This window comes from Pholcus phalangioides, unplaced genomic scaffold (assembly GCF_987345545.1).
Source record: "Pholcus phalangioides strain wild (caught in Gottingen) unplaced genomic scaffold, Ppha-v1.0 ptg000009l_1, whole genome shotgun sequence".
Classification (NCBI taxonomy): domain Eukaryota; kingdom Metazoa; phylum Arthropoda; class Arachnida; order Araneae; family Pholcidae; genus Pholcus; species Pholcus phalangioides.
The window spans coordinates 46,102,290-46,126,093 of NW_028301602.1; the positions used below are offsets into that span (position 1 = coordinate 46,102,290).

General features: G+C 35.7%; 1 protein-coding gene across 3 annotated transcripts in view; it reads right to left on the reverse strand.

Moving 5' to 3' along the window:
• Positions 1 to 5,215: 5,215 nt before the first annotated feature.
• LOC149083200 (serine/threonine-protein phosphatase 4 regulatory subunit 1-like) overlaps positions 5,216 to 23,804 on the reverse strand; it is a 71,423-nt gene continuing 52,834 nt past the window's right edge. For 2 of the 3 annotated variants that reach the window (XM_089236386.1, XM_089236388.1), the window contains 5 exons: positions 21,363 to 21,483; positions 20,361 to 20,473; positions 13,677 to 13,837; positions 8,819 to 8,973; positions 5,216 to 5,421 (listed from right to left, as the gene is read on the reverse strand). In XM_089236386.1, coding sequence (XP_089092512.1) covers positions 5,404 to 5,421; positions 8,819 to 8,973; positions 13,677 to 13,837; positions 20,361 to 20,473; positions 21,363 to 21,483 — 568 coding nt within the window. In that variant the 3' untranslated portion in view covers positions 5,216 to 5,403. The remainder of the gene's footprint in view (positions 5,422 to 8,818; positions 8,974 to 13,676; positions 13,838 to 20,360; positions 20,474 to 21,362; positions 21,484 to 23,804) is intronic. The other variant, XM_089236387.1, reaches the window with a different exon arrangement.

Consider the following 23,804-nt stretch of genomic DNA (forward strand, 5'->3'; position numbering starts at 1 on the left):
GTTGTCTGTTATGAATTATTGATCATGGATACAGGGTTCCCACTTGTCAGCAAAATGTCCTAGTTTTGTCCTACTTTTCTATCAAAATTCATTTGTCAATTCAAGATATACAGAAAGCTGGACGTTGTGAAGATATTTATTTTTTAAGAAAGGAAAAATTGTCAATTGTACGGTAATCACTGATATATTGCCAAGTAATACAAATGTGGTTGATTGCAGTTAATGATTCTGCCAAAGCAGAAAGCCGCTGTGGTGGACTCGCATTGCGAGGATCCGGGTTCGAATCCCACCGGCGCCACAGTAGTGGTTGGCTGAAGTTGGTTTTTTGTGGTTTCCAACTTCAAGGCGCAAATTCAAGCTGATCTCCCCGTTAAAGAGTCTCGCCACAGAGAGCAACACATGCCTACAACGTTACAAATATTCAATTATTACACTTCACTCACAATTTCAAGTATTGATGGCAGCACTGAAATATCAAATACAACACTAGCTACACACTCGGACTGTTAGGTGCACTCACTTTGTCCCAGACTCTGCCACGAAGCTGGGCTGGAAGAGATCTCGGCAACTGGATAAGTCCGGTGACAGAGCCCCTGGCATTCATTCATTGCCGAAGCAGAAATTGTATCGTTTTTCAGGTTATTTGGTGGGGAGGGTGTATGTGGACCATTTTATCCAGGTTTATTTTATCATTTGCTTAGTTTCAGGGTTCAACAAGTACAGCAGCAGTCATTAAAAACTTCTGTATGGGGGGAAAATTATTTTCCATTTACTACTTTGGGGTCTTGGGCAGTAACTAGCAGTCATCATTCAAAATTATGGTGCACATTTTTTGTATAGAAGAAATTTGCATTACAAAGCAGTTGGATACATAGACCTGTTCTAGGTTTTGTGACTGATGCTACTTAGTAGCATTCAATTGTCCTGTATATTTTGGAACATGAAGAGGCATGAACAATTTTTACAAAGCTGTGCAAAGAGCTAGGAATGAAAATGCTTCATTTGAAAAAAAAAGGCTGGGCAGCACAGTAAAACCATCTGGTTCACCTTGACTTATTCATATTGGACCTAGTAATTACCTTTTTTGCAAGTGGTTTCAAAGGATCACCATTCTTAAAAAACATGTTTTCATAATTTAGGATCAGCCAGGGTAATTGGAAACAAGACAGCTGCATGTGATTTGGTGGCTTTTATTGATATCTAACAAACAGGGTTAAAAGGTGGGGGTATTGTTGGCAGCCTTAAGCCAATTCTCGCCTCTGATAGAAGTTAATTTGGCCTAGATAACAGCTAATAGTTAACAAACAAAATTCTGTTGCACATTTATTTTTAAAGTTTTGCTTCCCCACCTACTGCTACAAAAAGGTAAGGGTCAAACTACTGTTGCATGATTAGTATAGTTACAACTTCATGCAATGTTTTTCCATCTCATCTTTTTTCTGGTGTGACCCATCTATCCTGTTTTTAATTACCCCGAAATGTTGATGTTGAGAGAGTGGGAAAACACTTTTATTTACATTCTTACTATTTGATATTACTTTACTTCACTACTTAATTTGTATTACTCTATAATTTACTTATCTACAGTTTCACTATTTTCTAGAAAAATGTCACAAAACAAGAAAAAGATGCTTGGTCCCTTGAAGACCTGAACAATGCAGTATTCGATGTGAACAGAAATATGACTAACCCTGAGGCACAGGCGAATTTTCAACAGAAGTGGAGTTTGGCTAAAAGCCTCATTGCTCGATCCAAGATGGTATTCCCCCTTAATCTAAGTAGAGTTGAAAACACTTGTTCAGAAATACATAAACTAAAAATAATTTAAGAACTAAGCTCTATGACGGGCTACCAGGGGATGACTGTTATAGCGGATTCATGCAACGGCATCCAAAGTTGGCATTGAAGAAGCCTGAACACCTACAGAATTGTAGGAAAACTGCTAGACACCCTGAAATGTTTTTAATTACCACAAAATTACAGGCTTAGGTGGCTTTAAATCAACTTACTTTGGTTACCTCATAGTAATATAGGTTCTAAACAAATACAGAATAGGTACAATATCCTTGAAAAGAAGCAAATTACCATTTCTAGCAGATTAATTATGTGTTACGTTCGAACTGACCAAAAATTATTTCCAATTATCCCCCGCCTGACACTACTGTGAATCAAGGAAGAAAGATGACTTTGGAAGACTAAAAAATAATGCAATACAATTACTGTGTGGAGAGAGAGGATAGAATTATCTATGTGGGTGCTAGTATCCTGTTTTGGCCCAAAATTGTTTTTGTTACCAAGTCATTTCTATCATTTTGCTTCACCATTTTTTTGAGTGGGAGCCCTTTGAATATCTTCACATATCAACAATTCTTAATGGTAAGATTGCCATTGCTCTTATTCGTTATGCCTTATTTCATCTTGAAATTTTATTGACTATTTTTTATGGTTTGAAAAATTTATTCTGGAAATGACCAATCAACTAATGTACCAATGCCAAAAAACTATAGTTCATTCATGGTTAAGTTTGTAATGAAGGGAAAATTCTGTTGAACCCATTAGCAGCTGAATGAAATTGGTTTTCCAACTTCAGAACCTGTATATCTCATTTGAAAATATCTCTCCTGTCTGAAAATTCCGGTCGAATTTTTAAAGATTTCACCTAGAAAAAAACTTGTCGAACTTTTCCCCTGAAAATAATGCAATGGGAATGATGATTGAAGCTGATTACATTGAAATTTTACATTTTGGGAAAGAAAAGCTGAAATTCATCAATTCGCCCCCGCCAGACAGTTGAACCCAGGAGATGACAGTGCTGGATCGTCTCATTTTTAAGCCCAATATATATACTGCTTTCAGTTACTATTTCATTTCAGATAGTAGAGCAAAAAAATCTCTACAATTTTAATTCCTTTACAAAAATCCTTTTATTCGTCTCGCGTAGAGTTTGTATATACATGAAAATCTCAATTCTCATTGTTTAGGATTGGCAGCTATGACATTTGAACTTGTACGTAAAATTATTTCATGTGTCTAAGAAATTGTTTTGGGTATTTCAAGACCGCAGTGAAAGTACATTACGACAACAGTTCACAACTGTGAAGACAATTGTTATAACAGATTTCTCACCATGAACGAATTTTGATTTCTTGCTGTCAGGCTTTAAATTGTACAAAATTTGTATTGCATTAAAATGCCTTTTAGATCATTTCATTCAAGTAACGAAATAGAACTCTTCATAAAGTTGATTTTTATTCTCTTGGCAGTTGATTCTCAAAGACATTATTGCATAGAATTTTGTAATATAAAAGAGAAAGTAATTCAATCCATCGAACTGAACAAAAATTTCTCAATTATATCGCTGCTCTCTTTTTCCTGCTAATCAAAAAGTTTTTTAATAGCTTTTTTAGCCACAGGGCAATTTTTATGAGTCATGGTCAATTCTTGAAGAGAAGAAAAACAGTATTTTAAGAATTATTTTGATGTTGTAGCAAATAACATCTTAATTTTCAACTCAGTGTAACAGAATATTTTTTGCATACATATATTCAATATATTTGGCAATCACTTGCAAATCAAAATTGATGAAAATTAACATGTTTAAACTGCTCCCGTTGCTTATAGACAATTCTTAACATGCTGCAATGTCAGCTGGCTAAGACAAACTGTTTTTAATCTTTTAACATTTGTTTTTTTTTAAATCTTTTTTTCAACATCCAATGAAATCTCTCTCCAGAGGGCACCGATTCTTTATTATAAAAAGTTTTCTCTGCAATTTAGTTCACCTATATCCAGAGTCCATCGCTCTGAAGGACCAGTTATTGAAGAACGACCCTCCTAGATTTTACTGTACTCGGGGTGGGAAATGACTAAGTCCATTTTGAAACAGCGAAATTCAGGATTCTGAGATGATGTTTATAAATTGGAGCAGCGACATTAACTTACAAGAATATTTTCGTTAACCCCACCCCTTTTCAAAATAAAACTGCACTGTCTTTTGCTATCAAACATCTTTTCAACAGTTTTTGGTGTTTAAGGCTTTTGACACCTTGTTTGAAAGAGCAGCTGTCAAACTTTTTCACAGCAGTCTATTTAAGATGAAACACTTTGCTTACTGAGGGCTTTATTTGCTGTCTGGAACAGCAGTAGTTTAAATAAGCTAAAAATTTCCTATAAGTTTTAAATTTTTTTAAAACTGGAAATATTTTGTTGCAAAATGGGAGAGAATTTCAGAGGATTCAACACGATGTTTGGCGATTTGACTCGTTATTTGGCGAGATTGGAGATTTAACGCTCGTTTCTAAATTAGCACTCGTAGGCAGACTTCAGCAGACTTGCTTTTAAAATGTTTTCATGAAACACCGGGATGTGATGCAATGATGATCGACTATAGTAATTTCTGTTGGTTGCAGTGGTGACTTTTTATCATTTGTTTTCTTTGAAAACAAAAACTGACTCACATTCAAAGCTGAAAGACGATTGGAAACCATCTTCAGTTGCACGATCACAGATGTTATCTGGGGTTTAGCAATGGAAAGCACAATGAGGGGGACGATATTTTAAATAAAGGGCCACAGTTATCTCAATCCGATTTTCGCGGACAAATTCAAGTGCGGGAAGTTGCTGGAAAATTCTGAAAAAAATCTACCTTCTTGCTAATTTCGCAAACCTTTCTGAACTTCCAGCAACTCTTTCAATGAGAGACCAGATAGATTAACAGATCGGCATGCTTGCAGCACTTTAAAAAAAATAAACTATCTTGGGTTAAAGTTGCAAAGTGTAAATAAAAATTAAATATTTTTTGATTGAAAATTTTTGTTCAAATGTAAAAAATATCTCTAATGCTTACAAAGCATGAAAAGCTTACGCATGGTTATAGCCCACAAATTTTTTTCAAGGTTGCGACTATAGAAGATGGGAGGAAAAGGTGCTGTAAAGTGAAAAAAAAATAAAACACGCTCTTCTCGGAAAAAATCGTTTCGCCACAAGCAGGAACAAAATTTTTTTAGCATCCTTTCCGAAATTCCAGGCATACTGAGGCAAAATTCGCTATTTGGCACAGAAAAATATAAAAATACACTATTGGAGCAGGATGGTGCAAGATGTTAATTTTGGTGCAGTGCAGCGCAATTGCCGCAGAGTTCTCACACCTGTGTACTTGTGAAATATGTAAACTTCTTGGGATATAATAAATGTGCTTGAAGAAACAAACTGCAACGAGTTTTAAAATGCATTTTAATAATATAAGCAAATAAGTTCTATTAAAGATTAAAATTAAAAAAAAAATTAAATTGAGCTCTGACATTTTATAAAGATGAAGTAATGACATTTCTTCCCTCATCAGATTTTTGCAGATGACTAGTGTTGTTCTTCATTACACAAACGATATAAGGCTAATTTTGTTGTTCATGTGTTTGTTTCCTCCTGTAACAAATAAAAATTATTTAAGACCAACCAAATCACTTCCATAATTACAAACAGGTGGCAGCAAGAAAAATAACAGCATAAATCAAACAAAACAACTAGAGCCCAGAAGTTCAGGAAAAATACCTTATTTTGCCTATTTTCAATTTTTTTTTGGTAAATTTTTTTTAAAGATTTTGCTGCCATAAATGTCTATCTTGACATTGTTTAATGTTTATTCATGAATTTCGAAGGCCATTTTCAGCATTGGAAGAACAGTTCAAAAAAAATTTCTCTTACTAAAATTATACAGTCAAATCCTGTTATAACGAATGCCAAGAGACCGGAGGAATCACTTCGTTATATCAAAATTTTGTTATAAAGGAATTACAGGTTACCTAGTATTGTTCCTATGTAAACTTATTTGAAGGATTAGAAAAGTGTTCGTTAAAACAAGATTTTTGCTATAACGGTATTCGTTAAAACTGGATTCGACTGTATATATAATCTTCACCACTAGTATTAATTCTCGTCAGAAAGCCTTCCTTTCCCAGGCCCTTTAAACAAAAACAGGAAAACTGATGTAAGGCATAGAAATAACAAATACTTTTCATTTCTGCTATACGTAGCTTCAAGATAACAATCAAAATGTCATTGAATTCACATCAAGAATGTTAGCGTTCGAGATGAAAGCAACCCAGCAAGTACAGTAAAAGGAAAGCAACAAATAATAAATTCGAAGTTTGTTTCTTCGCATGTGTTGCTCGTGCATTTGCACAGCATTGTAGTTGAATAGCAGACTGGTAATTGTCCTAATAGACCTTTGGTTGACATCATGGCAACAGAAGGTCGGGATAGGAGGTGACGGGGCTCTAGCCCTACAACCCATGTTATTTTGATTCAATTTTTTTAAACCACAGATTAATGAACTACAAACAATCATGACAAGTTATTTCAGGTACGCAAAAATCATGTTCACAATTTGAGAGAACTTTTTTTAAATCGATGCAGACCGACCTTAAGTATTAAATCGAATTGAACTCCGACCTAACCTTGAGAGACAACAAACCTTTTCTTTGACATATCAAATTAAACAAGGATGACGTCACTCTCCGCTACCATACGAAGGTTTTTAACAACTGGCTGTTGCGAAGATATATTTCGGAAAGAGAAAATTCGTCCATGTACGGTCCCTTTCAGTGTACACGAGCTCCAAGGAAAGATTGAGAGGTTCGGTGCCTCTGTAGTCTAGTGCGTTCACCCGGAAAGTGAAAGGATGTGGGTTCGATTCCCCGCAGGGTAAGTTGAATTTTCTCTCTTTCCAAAATATATCTTCGCAACAGCCAGTTGTTAAAAACCTTCATATCAAATTAACTTGACAAAAAATGCAATCATAATAATATATTGTTGAAACAATAGAGATTGAGAGTGCAATCAAGGTTTTAGCTATTTTTCGTCCCCTTAATATCATAGCTTTTAGTTACTTTTCATTTTTATCATTAATATTATAAATACCTTTTTTAGTGCCTTTTAGCCTGCCTGTTTTGACCATTTTTAATGCCTAAACTTTCGGGTTCTACCAATAATTGTTTGCACAGATAATGGGGCCATTCAAGTATTATGTCAGCAGATTTTTAGCCATTTTTGACCATAACAAAATTTCATCATCTTTGCCCCCTACCTTATAACATGTTCGGATCAGAGCCTATGTGGGAAGCCCCCCTCCCCAAGACAATTTTTGATATAAAAAATATTTCAAAAAATTAAAATATCAGAAAATACCTTTATATGTTATAACCAATTTGTTAATTTTAATGCTATTTGAAGGCTAAGAACTCAAAATTACTCTTTAAGCAATTCTTTGCAACCCATACTCCTCTGGGTTATCTGATGTGAACTGTCACCCAGGGTTAAAGCTACGGTCGCATTTTTTGCAAAATTCGAAAGAAAATCTTAGAACGCAAAAGTAGCCACTTTCACAAAAAAGAATAGAGGAGGTTCGAAACAAGTAGACATCTATCCATCAATCATTAACATTTTGCTGAAGCTTTTTTCCCCCCCCCCCCCATTTTTGATTTTTTGCAAAAGGAATTTTTTATCTAGCTTAAATCCTGCTGTCACCTCGACCTCGAACAAATTTTGTAAAAATTAACTAAGTGGCACATTTACATATCGCTTAAATGGCCCAGGGCCAATTCCAGAGCATTTAAGTAGCCCATGGTACATTTTCAGATCATCCGGGTAAGCCTGTAGCACAAATCCAGAATACTTAAACATTAAACAGTCTGTGGTACTTTTAGAGATCCATTAAGTGAGGTGGCACAGTTTTAGAGCACTTAAGCAGTCCACAGTGCAGTTCTAAATCACAAGTCACCCCCGGATCATTCGCATACTATTTAGGTGAACTGCAGCACAGTTCCAGAGCACTTAAGTGGACAGCAACACATTTCTAGACTACTTAAGCGGCCCACAACATATTTCAAAAGCACTTAGGCAGCCTAACCCACATTTCCAGACCACTCAAAGGATCCGCTGAACATTTATAGATCATTAAAGTGGCTCTATAGAGGACTTATCAATGGGGGGTGTTAGTTCAGGTGCCCATAAACTAGAAAAAGGTTTTTCTTGTTTTTGGCACATGTTCAGAATTTGAGGTGCCAGAATTGAAAGGTGCCATTAAGAATATTTCATATTTTTATAAAGGGTAGTTGGTGGTGTAAGCATCATTCACACCCTGCCATCAAAAGTCAGCAAATCCGAACCCTTCCCCCCCACCTCCATCAATGCTGACGTACTTGAATAGCCCTCACTTGTGAAATCCAAATGAACATATCAATCTGAGCATCCACTAATATATATATATATATATATGGTTAATATAAAATCCATAAAAATATCTTCATGCATACCTTATACTGTGGAATATATATATATATATAAATACTTAAGAATTAAAGGAACAATGGTAGTATAAAGGAATTATCATTATAGATGGAATACATTAACATTACCAAGACATTTTGCTTCTTAAGATTGTCTCATAAATTTAGTTTCTTCCCAAGAGCTATAACCAATTGAAACCAACCACCAAATATTGTAGATTGTACTATGATTTCTGAATTTAATTGTAATATCAATCGTCACTTTTATCATAATTAGCAGGGTTTGTACATGCACAAAATTCACATTCGTTGTCTTCTGAAAATGTGACACTGTATTGGATTAATAAATTTCTAATATATAGTGCTGTTGGTCACAAATGTTTAATTTCAATTCATGGCATACACACTACGGCATTAACTCTATGAATTCTATTAATATTATTCAAAAGCACATTCAAAGGTTGTTTTTTTATGGTAAATCAAAAACATAAGTATTGTGCGTGTAATTATATATTTTCTGCAACACAAATACATACTTCAACATGATTATCTCCATGCAACAAACACGAGCATTCGTCAGTGGCAACAATTTTTGCAAAATGTTTGACATCATTATCCACATCTTCTTGAAGCGCATGAATAGCTTGCAGAAGCAATTCCCTGTGAGGACTGGTATGGTCAGAGTATTCTGCTAGAAATACAATTTAATATCCTTAGGAAAGTTTCTGAAATTACAATTGATGTGACAATATACTAGTCTCTCAATTTTCAAAATGAATTTTAAAAATTTGCAAACATCAACAAATCCATTTGAATTAGTTCAACATACATTACAATTTTTATGATCTAATTCCCAATAATGTTTAATAACATAAGTACAATTAGCAGAGATCTTAGTTCTAACAGTTGAACCTTGCCCTCCCCCAAAGCAAAACGTCTTGCATTGTTCTGCAACACACACACAAGCCTTCAGCTTACTAAAATATGTGTCGCTACTCTTTGTCAAAACTTTCGTTACATTCTGCTTTGGGAAACCTTGCTAGAGCGAATGCAGCTTATAACAAATGAAAATTTTGGTGCTGTTTTTCTTATTACATCGCATTTAGCTAACAAAGTCCACCATTGTTATTTATAATAATGTTAGACTATTTCCAGATGGTTATATATTTTGACGGGGAAAAAATCCCATTAGAATTCATTATAGGAACAAAATATGGCCGAACTAAGAGCGTCTTCTATATCTCTAGTGCTCCTAGCAATAGATATTAACTTACAAGTTACCAAAAAAATACGAGTTATACGTGACTTCAATTTATAGAATACAGATGTGCTAATTTTTGGAATCCAGAAATGCTCCTGATGGACCCGTAGACCTAATCAAAAAAAAAATTTCATAGATTTTTTAAAATCAATTCAGGAATGTGCCCACCCCCCCCCCCCCCCCAGGTAGGTCCTAATAGCCCCTGAACAGAATATAATAATGCAAGACATCTGATCTCCTCTTGAACAGCAACAACTTTTGATGTGAAATGATATAAACAGAAACCATCAGAATTCAACTTTCCAACATCTGTTACAGATAGCATAAAAATTGATCTAGGAGGGGGGGGGGGGGGATTGCCCTCCCCAAGCGCCACAAATAACAAAAAATCAGTGTCTCTTAAAATACGGGACAAACCTACACAATTAATCATCCCTCCCTGGATCCACACCTGATCTGAATGTCTGGAATGCAACAGCTTTATATCATGCAATCAGCACATGTTAGCAACCATGTAGAGCTCCCATAGATCATCATAGCTACCTTAATCTACACTGCTCAAAACAACTAGGGGAGCAAGCAAAAAAGTGAAGAAAACCGTGCGAGACAGCCACGTATTGGCATACAATGGATAGTACACGCGTATCAATGCGCAATACAGAAAAAAGACGTAAAAAAATTTGGAATTAAGCTTTAATTCTTTGAAAATATGGAAAAAACATGAAAAGATGATTTAGGGCAACAATTTGGTTATATGTAAACGATAAAAAAAATACCGTTTAGACATGATGCGTAAGTTTTAATAGGGCGTGTGGTCTCCTCGAACAGCTAAGACTGCTGCACACCTGTTTGCCATGGATGCGATGAGGTTATCGATCAGACTTTGGGGAATACTGTTCCACTCCTCAAGAAGTGCAATCTGCAAGTCTCGGACAGTAACAGGCGGCCTTGGTCGCGCAGCAATGCGTCGTCCTTGGATTCAGGTCAGGACAGCACGCTGGCCATTCCATACGCTGTATTGTTTCAGCTTCAAGCATGTTCTCCACCAGACGAGATCTATGCGGTCGGGCATTATCATCCTGGAAAACAAAGGAATCTCCAATGGCTCCAGCGTAAGGGATGACATGAGGTCGCAGTATCTTGTCTGCATACCTTCGGGCCGTCAAAGTGCCATTCCGAATGATATGCAGGTCCGTACGTCCGCCTATGCTGATTCTACCCCATACCATCCCACCAGCTCGTCTGTATTGTGACCTTTCACGAACGAATGCGGGGTTATTTCTAGTGCCCCTGTCCCTCCATACCAGAACACGTCGGGTGTCACACTCCAGACTGAATCGGGACTCGTCTGTAAACAGCACTTGGCTCCAATCATGTTGCTCCCAATCTCGATGTTCAGCAGCCCATCTTCTTCGGGCCGCACGGTGGCGTGGGGTCAACGGAATGCAGACCATCGGCCTACGTGCATAGAGCCCTCCCTCATGAAGCCGATTACGTACTGTTTGGCTGGACACCCTTCGTCCTGTTGCCAAGAGCAACCGTCTTTGCAGCTGCGTAGCATTCTATGTGCTGTTTCGACGGGCTGTTAACCGTATATACCGGTCATCAGTTGCTGTAGTGGCGCGTGGCCGACCTTGCCCTGGTCGACGTCTAACATTTCCTGTTTCTTGGAATCGATTCCACAGCCTTGCAACAACACTTCTGGCGACTCCAACAGCGTCCGCGACACTACGTTGTGTTTGCCCGGGTTCCAGTCTGCCTATAACACGCCATGCCATGGATTCCGGTAAATCACGTTGTTGAGACATCCTCAAGTCACCTTGTCTAAAAAAAAAATACTGCGCAATCGAATTTCACAGTTACGGCAGTAAAACAGACATTTCTGCAACAGCCCGATTTCTGCCCTTATCTCCTTTTTCTGGTTTTTGACGTCATGAAGTTTGATTTGCATATGAAGTTTTCTTCTTCCGTTTCCTGCTAGGCTTTAAATTATGGATGATTCATTTTATGTTACTTATCGGTATACATCTTTGCGTAATTTTGTTAAAACCATGTGCTCCCCTAATTGTTTTGAGCAGTGTATGACAACTGCAGTCATAACATAATAGAAAAATCCAGACCCGCAGCCACGCCAAACCCATCAAAAACAAACTTGGAAGTGTGGCTAAGGACATCGCATGCAATTATAGTTTCGTGAAAGAACTGCAATGAAAGGGAGCAAGAAAAGTCTACATATACGCTGACTCTAGTGCTCTGGAGAGTGAGAAATTCACATGAGCCAGTGAACTGGTTTTAGAAACACTGCAGTTAAAAAAAATCAGTTTTTGAGGTCATTGCCAGACGAGTGTGATCATCGCCATATGCCGAAGTTGACGAAATACATAAGTTGTCCGACAAGTCCTACTTTTTATAGATAAACCAGTTTTGTAATGGAAAGAAACTGCCACGTCATTTGCTACGCGATTTTTGCTGTCTGCAATCATCTAGAAATTCTATATAACTCATTCTTCATCCCCAAAACGTATGCCGAAAATGAAATGTGCAGTTGATGCTCGTAATTTTTCCGCTAAAGTAAAGGGAAAAATTGAATTTTTGCGTAAAAAATTGGGAGAAATTTCCAATAATTCCCGAGAGTGGGTGAAAAAGTAAAAAATCCAGTCACACACCACAAGTCCAGAGAGTTGGCAGGTCTGAGAATGTATACTACAGAAGCGATTGAGATTTCAAAAATTAGTTATAAAAGTTAGACTTACTAAAATTCAACTGTAATATACAGGGTGTCCCAGAACTCTATCCCCAAGATTTCAGAGGTGCAGAGCCCTAAAGCAGAATGTTTCGTATTGGTCTAAAGTAGCCCTCAGCTGCCTGAAAATATTCTGCTGTAAAAATTCCCCACACAATAGTGTTTTCTACGTTCTTCTTAAAATTCTTCCCAAGATTTTTCTGCAGCAGTATTGATTGTTCTGTGATGTACGTTGCAATCTTAGGCATATTCTGTTTTGGGGTACAGAATATCTACCACATACCCAAATGAAAATTCTGTGATTTCTCCGTGACTTATAAGGCAACATGGGCTATTTAATATTCATTATTTAGTGACATTATTAATTTAACATTTATTTTCTTATAATTTTAATTTAATGCTCATGATTTTGGAAAAATAGCAATTTTGCATGAAAAATATAACATTTCGTCAAGATTTGGAGCAATGTCAGCCAGCAATAGAAACCCAATCATTTTTGCTACACCTTTTTCTAAACAGAAACCAATTTGTATTCACGCTTTCAATTCGCAAGACTAGAGCAAATCACTTTCAGTTGACCACCACATTGAATATTGAAGAACCGAACATACCTTGCTTCCTATCTCAAGGAAATGAGTTGACCATCATAGCATGATTCTGGGTATCTATCTGGTTTTCATGACAAGTCCAATTGGGGGGGGGGGGGGGGGGGAGCATGATTTTCTGGTATAAAATTGAGCATGAGAAACATGCCTAGAAAAATCTAAAAATTGATTTGTAAAAAAAATCTGACCACTTAATTTTGTGACTTTTACTTGACTTTCCACGATTTCGTCAAAATGAGAAGAGAGATAGTACATGTCAAGACAAACAATTTTTGAAATGGAACTTAGGATCACAAATGGCTTTTATCGAGCCCATGTCAACATGCAATTTAAGCAACTGGTGCCAAAAAAATCCCAAAGGAAAAGAGATACATGTTTTGTTCATACATACATACCATTATAGGAAAAAGAGGACAATATTTTTTCCCCTTCTCTAATTGTCTGATTGGAATGGAGAAATTTTTTCCCTTCTCAAACTGTGTAAAGACTTTCCTATCACTTTTCATGATGTGAGCAATGTTGCCATATTTTGGTAACTACTAAAATAAGGTGATGTATGAATACCTTGAAAAATGGATAGTGAACCTGGGTTCCATTGCAAAAAGTTTTTTGTCTAGATACATTTATTATTACTCCTCTTATTTTAACAGTGGAGTTAAGGAACACCCTTGTATACATGTTTTTGGGAAATAAAATTTTATTGGTTCTCCATTCAAATAATAAAGAATGCAGTAAGACAAACGTAAATAACAAAACTTCAGAATGGACTCATTATATAAATTTACCAAGTGGCCAGATGAAAAGAGCGAGACATCTTGCTACAGCGAGACGGACGTTTGCCACTGGATCCCAACACAGATACAAAAGCTGGGGCATTATGCCCTCTGAAAATTGATCAGAGGATAGTGAGCTTTCTTTGACAAGTTCTTGACAAAGGTAAACATACCTAGAAAATAAATTAAAAAAATCAACCAATAATCATGTAGGGAAAAATAAAAGCAAAAATAGTTTTAGACAATTCCATTACAGGATAGAAAAGCAGGTGACTCGCTTGAAATTAATCATGCATGCACACCAGGGTCATAACTATTTTGTAAGAGGGGTTCTTCCCTCTCCCCTTAAAAAATGTTGGACGAAAAAAATGACAATGAAAAAAATATGAAGAAATACAATACAATTAAGAAAAAATATACAGTAAAACCTCGATAAGTCGTCACCTCAAGTTATCGAAAAATTATGACGGCTTAAGAGGAGTGCCGTTAGTTTCAATGTGCAATGTTGTGAAAATCGTATAAATTCAAAGTAATATGTAATTTATTAAAGTATGAATCAAAATAACAATATTAAAATTTATAGATCGCGAAAGTATAAATAGCAATTTTTTACCTTTTTTATCCTTATTACTCAACTTATTGTGGTAAAATTTATATATATATATTTATTTATATATATATATATTGTACACTTTGATTTATACTAGTTAATTTTTAATTTAGACTAACAGAGCAACTGTTAGTCTAAAGCTATATAAGCAGCTTTTCTTCATAATAGAACTCTCTATTGCACATTAATTTTACATAGACATCAAATTTAAAATTTTAGTATTTTAATTCTTCATCAGTAGTTCATGATACAACTACAAAGTAATCTCGACCCCTTTTGACTTGGTGGAGGGGCCCTGGGCAGGGAAAAGTGAACAGAAGACCTCAACTTGGGAAGGAATGTCTAATTTTTTTTCAACAAAGATATTTTGTTTAAATTTCAAGCCCTAAATTAATAGAGCCCATGCTTTCTATGATTATTTATTATCTGTGCCCGTTGCACTTTGATTTGATTCTTCGATTTACATTATTTTTTATTTCCTTGCACTATGTGTAATCTTTGACGTATCAATAAATTTTGGTTTTGCCGGAGATGCCCTGGGGGGGGGGGGGCAGAAGTGATTGCGTCTTGCAACAGAGCCTGGGTGTCTCGTGGTTTCTCCAGTAGAGCCCATGCAGAAATGAAATCTAACTGCAGAAATGAAAAAAACTTGAACAGTCATCAACGTTCCAAAAACCTTAGTCTACAAATGAACTTCCCTAGCGTAACTTTCGTTACTTAAACAGTTCCGTTTGAGTATATAGGACTTTATGGTGACTTTTAAGCATATGGCGATGCTGTTAACAATGGGAACCATAAAAATAGTTTGCTTCACTTTTTCAAATTTTTTCATAGTGACGAGTTAACCGAAATTAGCGACGAGTAAACGAGAGTTTAATAACATTATTGTCTATGGGAGGTGGAAGGGCCTGAAAAAAAATGACGACTTAACAAGGTTTTACTGTATACCGTATACAGTCTGTATATATTTTTTCAAGTATTGTATTTCTTCAACATATTTTTTTCATTGTACTTTTTTTCGTCCAATGTTTTTTTGAGAAGGCAGGCATCTGGGAACAAGGGTTGCCATTTTTAATGCAATCAGCCATAGCCACCCTTCAGCAACGGCTACTCTTTTCGAACCATGCATGGGGTTCCCCCTGATGACGACCTACTGCATAGGTTCTATTTCACTCTCATAAAATTCCATCTTGTATTAATTTTTTCTTCAAGTAATTTCCTTATATATATAAAACATACATTCTAAAAGAAACTGAATTTAAAACCAAATGTGTTGAAAATTTCAAACATTTCAAAAGCCAGAGTATAACACCCATGGCAGCTGCATACACTTAACTAGAACTAGAAATGAAAAAATACAATCAATGGAACAATGAGGAGGCCGTTCTCAAGGGGGAACCTCACCATATTGTCCCAAAAAGCAAAAATGTTTCTGATGATGGTAAGCCAAAGAAAGGCATAGAATTACTATCAGTTCCCCTAACATTTTTGTGAAAACAAGCTTTGGAAGTCGAAAAAGGCAAATATGAGAAGGGAAAAAAATTGAAAAAAAAAACAAAAAGAAACAAAGAAACTAAAAATACATTAATAGCACAATATTAAATGGACACCCCCACATAAGTGTTCAAAAAGTTGGTAATAGGAAATTAAAATGCAAAATCTTACCTGAAATTCAACCGTTTAATGGCAATGTCACAAATTGTGAGCCACATGGCGTAAACACGGAAGTCAAAAAAAGTCGGTGAAGTTTGAAACCAATAAAGGAAGATGGATAACCGTTGCCACTCAAAACATTTAAAAAGTCAGAAAATGCTTTAAGAAAATCATTTACATTATTGCATGTTCTTTTAATTCTTGATAGTTGTAGAAAAATATATTTTTCAGAATTCTAATACTAATATTAGAATCGAAATTAGATAGAAAATTAACTTTAAATTTGAATTCTTTTCTTTTATCAAAAATTCCAATAAAAGCAATGCTATTAGACAAACAAATTTTAAGATCAAGGAAATCCGCAGAAAGGGGGGGGGGTCATGATTGTTTCTCTTGAGTGTCAAGTCTATAGGGTAAATATCACCACTTAATTACAAAAAATTTTCAAAATTAAAAATGAGATCATTGATATATCTAAAACCCATGATTGTGTTCAGCGAAAATATTTGTTTCATATAGAAATGAAAAAAAAATAATAAAAAAGCACTAGAAAAACAAGTGCCCATGGGTATACTCTTGATTTGTTTAAACATATCGATGCCATTATACAAGTAGTTCTCAAAGATGCAAAATTTTACCAAATTATTCCAAAAGTTTTTTCCAAGTGAATAATGTTTTTGTATTTCACATATAAACTCACAAATATTTAAGATGTTTTCATGTGGAATATTGAACAAATTTTCAAAATCATATTTCATTTCAAATTCAAAATTTCATTTTTTTAAATAAATAAATAAATAAATAAATAAATATATATATATATATATATATATATATATATATATATATAATATATATATATGGTTGGGATTTGTAGATTCAACTCTTTTAAGTAGCTCTGTGAAATCTACTGGCAACTGGCTGCATTCGCTGCAAGATATTGGCAGACATGAGCATACCGATGACATTGCTTTACAACAGGAATTTCTGTGTTTCCCCAGACCCTTTGCAACAATGAGATGAGACAGGAACACCTTAACAAAATAACATTCATAAAAAAATGATTAAAATGTTTTCTCATCAAAACTTATGGATTCTTGATTAAAACCACTGCTTTACATGAACCCTGGTTTGATCTCCACTAGGGTCACAGTAGTGGTCAGTTGCTGCCGTGTTAGCATTGTGCTGGACTCACTGTGAGGATCCAGGTTTGAATCTCATTTATGGCACAGTGGTGGTCGGATAAAGTTGATTTTTGACAGCTTTCCAACTTCAAGACATGAATAAAAAAGCTGATATTTGAAAGTCTCTTTTGAATTCTAAATCATGGTTCGTACTCTTCCAACGAAAAAAAATTCAAGGACTATTCAAGCACTTTTCAAGGTAAAACTTAAAAATTCAAGGACTTTTTTTACAAACGCATATTTTTCACATGAATAGGCGCATATTTAATTTTGATTAAAACTTTCAGAGATTACATTTCTACCTACTTTATTTCACATCATCTGTAATGAATAAAGGAGGCCACATACACATATATATATCATACAAAACATATGACACATTGAATAACACAGTTCGTGCCTGTCAATTTCCTCATTGAAACGTAGTTTAGTCTCTAAATATTGCAATTAATTTCTTTTTAAAGACTAAAAAAAAGAACTCCTCTAAAGATAAAAAAAGATTAAATTATTTCTTTCATTAATTCTAAATTTATTTATTTCATTAATTCTAAATTTATTTATTTCATTAATGCTGGAATAATTTCTTTCATTAATTCTGGATTTGTTTCTTTCGCTAATGCTGAATTCTTTTATTGATTCTAAAATTATTTCATTAATTCTGGAATTATATTTCATTAATTTTGGAATTATATTTCATTAATTCTGTAATTCTTTCATTAATTTTAATTCTTTCTTTCATTAATTTTAATTCTTTCTTTCATTAATTCTGGAACTATCTCTTTCATTAATTTTGGAATCATATCATCGATACTGAAATTATTTCTTTCATTTATTGTTTTAAACTCCTTTAAACAACTATGGATGCCATTAGAAAATAACGGAGATGCGCCGACATTCAATGCGTCACGTGATCTTCCAAGTAATTATGTAGACCACTGACGTCATACCAGCGCCGGTACTAGAACGCGGGAGGGGGGGGGGCAACTGCCCCGGGTGGCAATTTTTAGGTGAACACCGTTATAAAATTATCGAATTCCGAATTGGTGGGGGCGGCAAGACAATACAAAAATCCTAGTTATGGCCCTGCGTCATACTCCCTCCAGTAATATAAGCTCAATGGATTTCAGCGCCGATTCACCCATTGAAGTACAGCTTGCATTTGGCGACATTTTTGTCTGGCACACTCAGCAACCAATCTTGATAGAAGGGATTTTTCAGCCACACAAGTAATTAAAAGTACACACACTTGTTACTCATTTTTTGTTTTCTTTCTTTAAAGAACCTTATACAACCTTAGACAGCATGGGCGGAGATACGGGGGGGGGGGGGGGTGTGAAGTTGACTGATCTAATGTATATATGCATATATGAATTGACATCATCGTGTCCCCCCACCCCCCAGACTTCCAAGTCAATCTCCGCCTATAGTTGACAGTAATCAGAGGAAGCTTCGCTCACTTACGGACCGAAAGGCTGAAATTATTTCGGCAAAAATTATGACACTTTTTTATTAAGATATTGATTTTTCAAGTCCTCCAGAAAAAATACCTTGTACAAAAGTTTCATGACTTCCAACGACTCCAAATACGTCTACATACGATCACAGGATACATGCTACCATAAAGCCGGGTTTTCCTAGAAGTGGGTTGTTGCAATACCTTCTAGAACAGAAGGACTTCTACTCTAGAAATAGGTATTGGTTGGTTGTTGGGGGGGGGGGGGGGGGGGGGGGGGGTCAGAGTGTGCCGACTGAGCTGAAGAAAAAAAACAACGATTGGAAGTTCATTTTGAACTCTAGGTTTTATTCCATAAAAGTTGCAAGGAAAAAAAACAAGATCATTTACGATCATAAAAGAAAGAAATAAATAAAACGGCCGACAAATAACAACCGGCAATCTCAGGGAGAAAAAAAACAATCCCGACATAGACGCGGAAAAAAACCAGCCTACAGTACAAAGCCGAGCTCCCGTGAGGGTGAGAGCATGCCGTCAGCGATTTACATATTGCGTTGGGCCGAGCGGTTCCCCGTGCACAGAGAATAAAAAGGGAAAAAACATTCCAACATAGGTTTTTGGCGCCGCATGAACCGAACTGTATCATTTCGCGTCGACAGAAACGTTTTACATAATCACACTACGCGTTTGTGTATTCCTACCGTGGCGCATCAGCTCACGGCCCTGCTATCAGCTACTCTGTCATCTGCATGCTCCGGTTTGAAGGGAAGCATCGAGCTCGATGAAGGGAAGTGAAAGAAAACAAAAATGAAGAGAAGATCGGTAAAACGAGTGGCGCACAACGCATTTGACTCCTCCAGAAACAGTCGGCCAATCACGCCCGACGTAAAACACTGCCGTGTGAGGCTTGTTGCGCTCTCTAGGATCTAGGTTTTCTTATTATTGGTGAGTGGACGCCGTGTCACGCTGGGCGATTCACTTTGCACGCGGCACAAAAAACCTGCTCCTACGAAAACTAGGCTTTATAATAATGGGGAAAAACGTGCTTCAAATCCAATTATCCAGGGTTATTGGCTACTAAGGCTTTTTCCCTGTGCTTTGCACTTTTTTAAGGACGTCACTTACGAAGTAAAAAAAAAAAGTGGCGAAAACTATTTCGGAAAACACACATTTTTCAAGGACTCTCACAGAATTCTTAAAAAAAAATTCTTTTTCAAGGACTCTTATTTATTTTCAAGGACTTTCAAGGCCTTGAAAATGAACTTTTTTTTTTCAAGGACTTTTCAAGGTTTTCAAGGACCGTACGAACCATGTAAATATAAAAGATCAATCATAGCACCGGTACAACAGGAAACAAGCATAACTCTAACATAATTACATTAAAGACCACACATATACTCAGAGAGCACGCATCCAATACGTACCAATTTGTTAGAAATTTCCCAAAGGAATGTTCACATGGTTCATATAAACGCTCAAGTAGTGATAGTGTAATGAAATAGGCTTTCTGTGCTTTTCCAAACTTCAAGGTATGGATGCAAGCAAATCTCAAATTTAAGAAAATTCTCACAAAAAATTCAAGCATGTGTCCCTTCAAATTCCAATTCAATAGATAGATGACACAGCACTTTGTTCACATAACAAATACACCCCTGAACACTCAAATAATTATTAATACATTAACAATGCACATATACAAAAACTTTTAAATTACAATCAACTTAAAAAACATTAAACTATTTTTTTTTTAGTACTTAACATGACGTAAAGGCCAGAAATATTATAGTTGAGCTTACGTTTGCCTATGCAGCCATTTCTGAGAATTAATAAACAGCTGAAGTTCTGTGAGAAGTTCTTTTGTTAAAGAAGCATCCTCAGAATCGCTCATTCTTTTCACCATCATAGCAACCTAAAAAAAAAAGTGGGAAATATCAACCAATTGAATTTCTAGAAACTGAGCCAGTTACTGATTTACTACGGCATTTTATTTCCTCAATACTGGTGATAATTGGTTGCAATGAAAAACAAATGTCCAAAACAATGACAATCCTCCAAGGAAGATTGAATCAACGATTTCCTTCTGGTTTAAATACATATATTTTTTTTATATTGTATATATTTTTCCATTTTAAGCAATACAGAGGAATTGAAGCACAAGATAGTTTTTGCAGCCACCAACAAAATCAGCTAGACAACCAATTGGATTGCTCACTGCTTCTTGTCCAAGTATGTAAAGATGTCACTCAAAAGACATCACCGATTTGATATTCACTACCACTCATCAGAGCAAATAGTGCCCAAAAAGCTGAAAAAGCATAAGAACATGATGCAATCATTGGTCAGTCAGCCGTTGAAAAGTTTTGGATTTCCAGATAACAAATCTTCGAATCTAGTATTCCCCCAAGTTACAACACCTGCCGACAGGCCGTAACAAGGATTTTTGTGAGGGGCAAATATGCTTTTACCACTCCCACCATTGCAAAATTTGATGATTTTATAACACTATTTCAGTTGTTTCATAAAATTTGCCATTGTCCCCTCCCAAAGTTTGCTGCTTAGAGCACAGTTGCCCATCCCTCTCTTCCTGCAATGTCTCCTGATGATGCCAACAGGTGGCACTAGGAAAACGTTGAGAAAAATAAACTCATACTGACGAGTGTCTTTTCCTCAGAGAACTTCTATTTCAGTCAACAGTGTAATTTAGTTTACAAAAAATTTGAAATTTCAAAAACATTTTCTGAAAAAAATATTAATCAATGAACACAATTTAAGATAATGGTAAAGAGTATTCAACTTACAACACGAACTGCAGCTGATCGTACTTCAGCAACTTTATCTTGAAGAAGAGTTAAAGCTAACGGAATCAGATTTTGCCTGACTTCTACTGGCTCATACAGCTTAGCTATAGGGATCAACTGTCTGCATAAGAAAAAAAAGTGCAATAAGATAATTTTTTTTTTCTAAAGGCATATGCAGAGTTCATACTCATTATCGTAAAAAAAATTTCCCTGATTTTCCAGGCAAATTTTCAAAAAATTACAAGTTTCTTAATTATATTATAAAATTACTTATATTAATTATAAAATTATGTTAATTACAATATCATAATGACATAATCGTAGAAATTTTTTTTACACACACTTGTGCTTTTCAAATACGCTCAATGGAAAAATGGAACAATTGAGGAAAAAGATTTCCCTTTTTTCAATTTCAATGCCCACAAGATTAAAGCCTCTACTGTTGTTTCCTTTGTGACATAATTAGTCTAAGATGTAGTTGGTTTCACTGCATCACAATTCTGTACAATTGGCTTGCACTCGCGTAAGCGCTAGTTTAGCAATTGATTTGTTCACTGAACTCCTGATTTCACATGCTTGACATGGGCTCTGAATAACTTATCTGCCCATGTTGGGAGTTTTGCTGCTCACACACATACAGCTGATTTTTTTCAAATAAAAATACCCACACAGAAATCGAAATATACACATGCATCATCCGCCATTACTAACTGAAGTAAACGTACGAAATTATCGCAACTCAGCTTTGTACTCATGGCTTTCTACGATGCATGGTTACGATGTTTCTGGAAACATTAGCAGGGGTGCAAGTGCCCCTCATCTATTTTGGAGCAGAAATTTTGAAAATGGAGCAGAACTAAAAACAAACTATATCTGCAATATAAGGAGTAATTTTTCTGTGAAATGCCTAAAAAGTTTTGCCAAAAATGGTTGAAACAAATAATGCTAAATAAATTTCCTTCACAAATTAAAACCCATTTAAATTTTTTCTGAATTATCTTATCTGTCATTACTAAAACATGCATTACTGAAATGACGAATAAAAATTATGAGACTCTTTTCAAATTAAGCAACATGCATACTAAAAACCTAGGCAACAAGAATTTCTGCTGCTTGAACACCAAAATCTTATTCATCCTGATATAGCAAAAAAAGTGCGTGCAGAATATAATAAGGGTTTTCGTGAAAAAAAAATTAGCTTCTCACAAAATTTAAAGAAATTATTAAATTTAAAAGCAAAATGCTAAAAACGAGAAAAATATAAATACCTTATTTACTTAAACAATTTCTCAACCTAATAGCATGTTAATAGATTACGAATCACGAGTTGCTTTCAAAAGTTCAGCATCTCAATGACAATTTTTTTCAAATTTTTCATGCACTTGAACATAAGATTTTATATGTCTTATTCCATTAAAGCATTGGATGGACAGATTTTTCAGTGTTCAAACAGACTTTCATTTATTTGTTAACAATGAACTCTCTTTCACTGTCTGCATTATCGTATGCTGAAGATAAAAAAGCCTTCACCAAAACTGGCAAAATTTTGAACTTTGGGCTGCTTTCAAGGTTATAAAGTTTGAATATGTCTGCCCAATATCTATCTATTCTCTGAACTGATTTCACTTCTTGTAATTATTTGCATTGTAGTGCAACCCATTCATCACACATAATTAATAGTTCTGTTGGTGATACAATGTTGAGCAACATCCCAGCAATACGTGAGGGAGTAATGTACCATCCCAGCAATGCACGAGAGGGAGTGCAAACGTTTCATTCTCTCCAACAACATGTTTGGGAAAGGTAATACATTAATATAAAAAAGGTATCTCACAGAAGTTATGTAAAATAAGCACATGCTCCTAGTACAAATTCCTTCCTTTGACTATTGTTAAGAGCATGCCCCTCCCCCACCAATGCAGTGGCGGACCGTGCGGCCATATTGGGCGCCGCTCTAGGAGGGGTGCTGAATGGAATTGAAAGGGTGAAAAAAGCTTTGTTTACCAAAAAAAAAACGCCTTCAGTAGCGCCAAAAACAGATTCCACATGGGTATAAATTGTTTTCCTCGAGCTGCCCCTGTGTTCACCAAATCCAGATTTTCGCAATGTGAAATTGCCCCGATCGGCAACTGCCGACGATAATCACACGACCGCATAGTGACTAGATGACAAAACTATGAATATTTTAGCTGGAGTTTTAACACATCCCATTTTTTTCCAATGATCTTCGAAAAATGTCGGTAAATTAACGAGTAAACTAATCCTCTTTTCGATGTATGCGGTCTTAGAACGCATGTTGGCAGCCGCGAAATTACCGTAATTTTCAGTATATAACCTGCAGGAGAAAAAACGGTCTTCGAAATCGGAAAATTCGGCATATTCATTCAGGGACTTTGATAGCCCGCCGGTTAACCAATAACAGTATAGGACTTTAACTTCAAG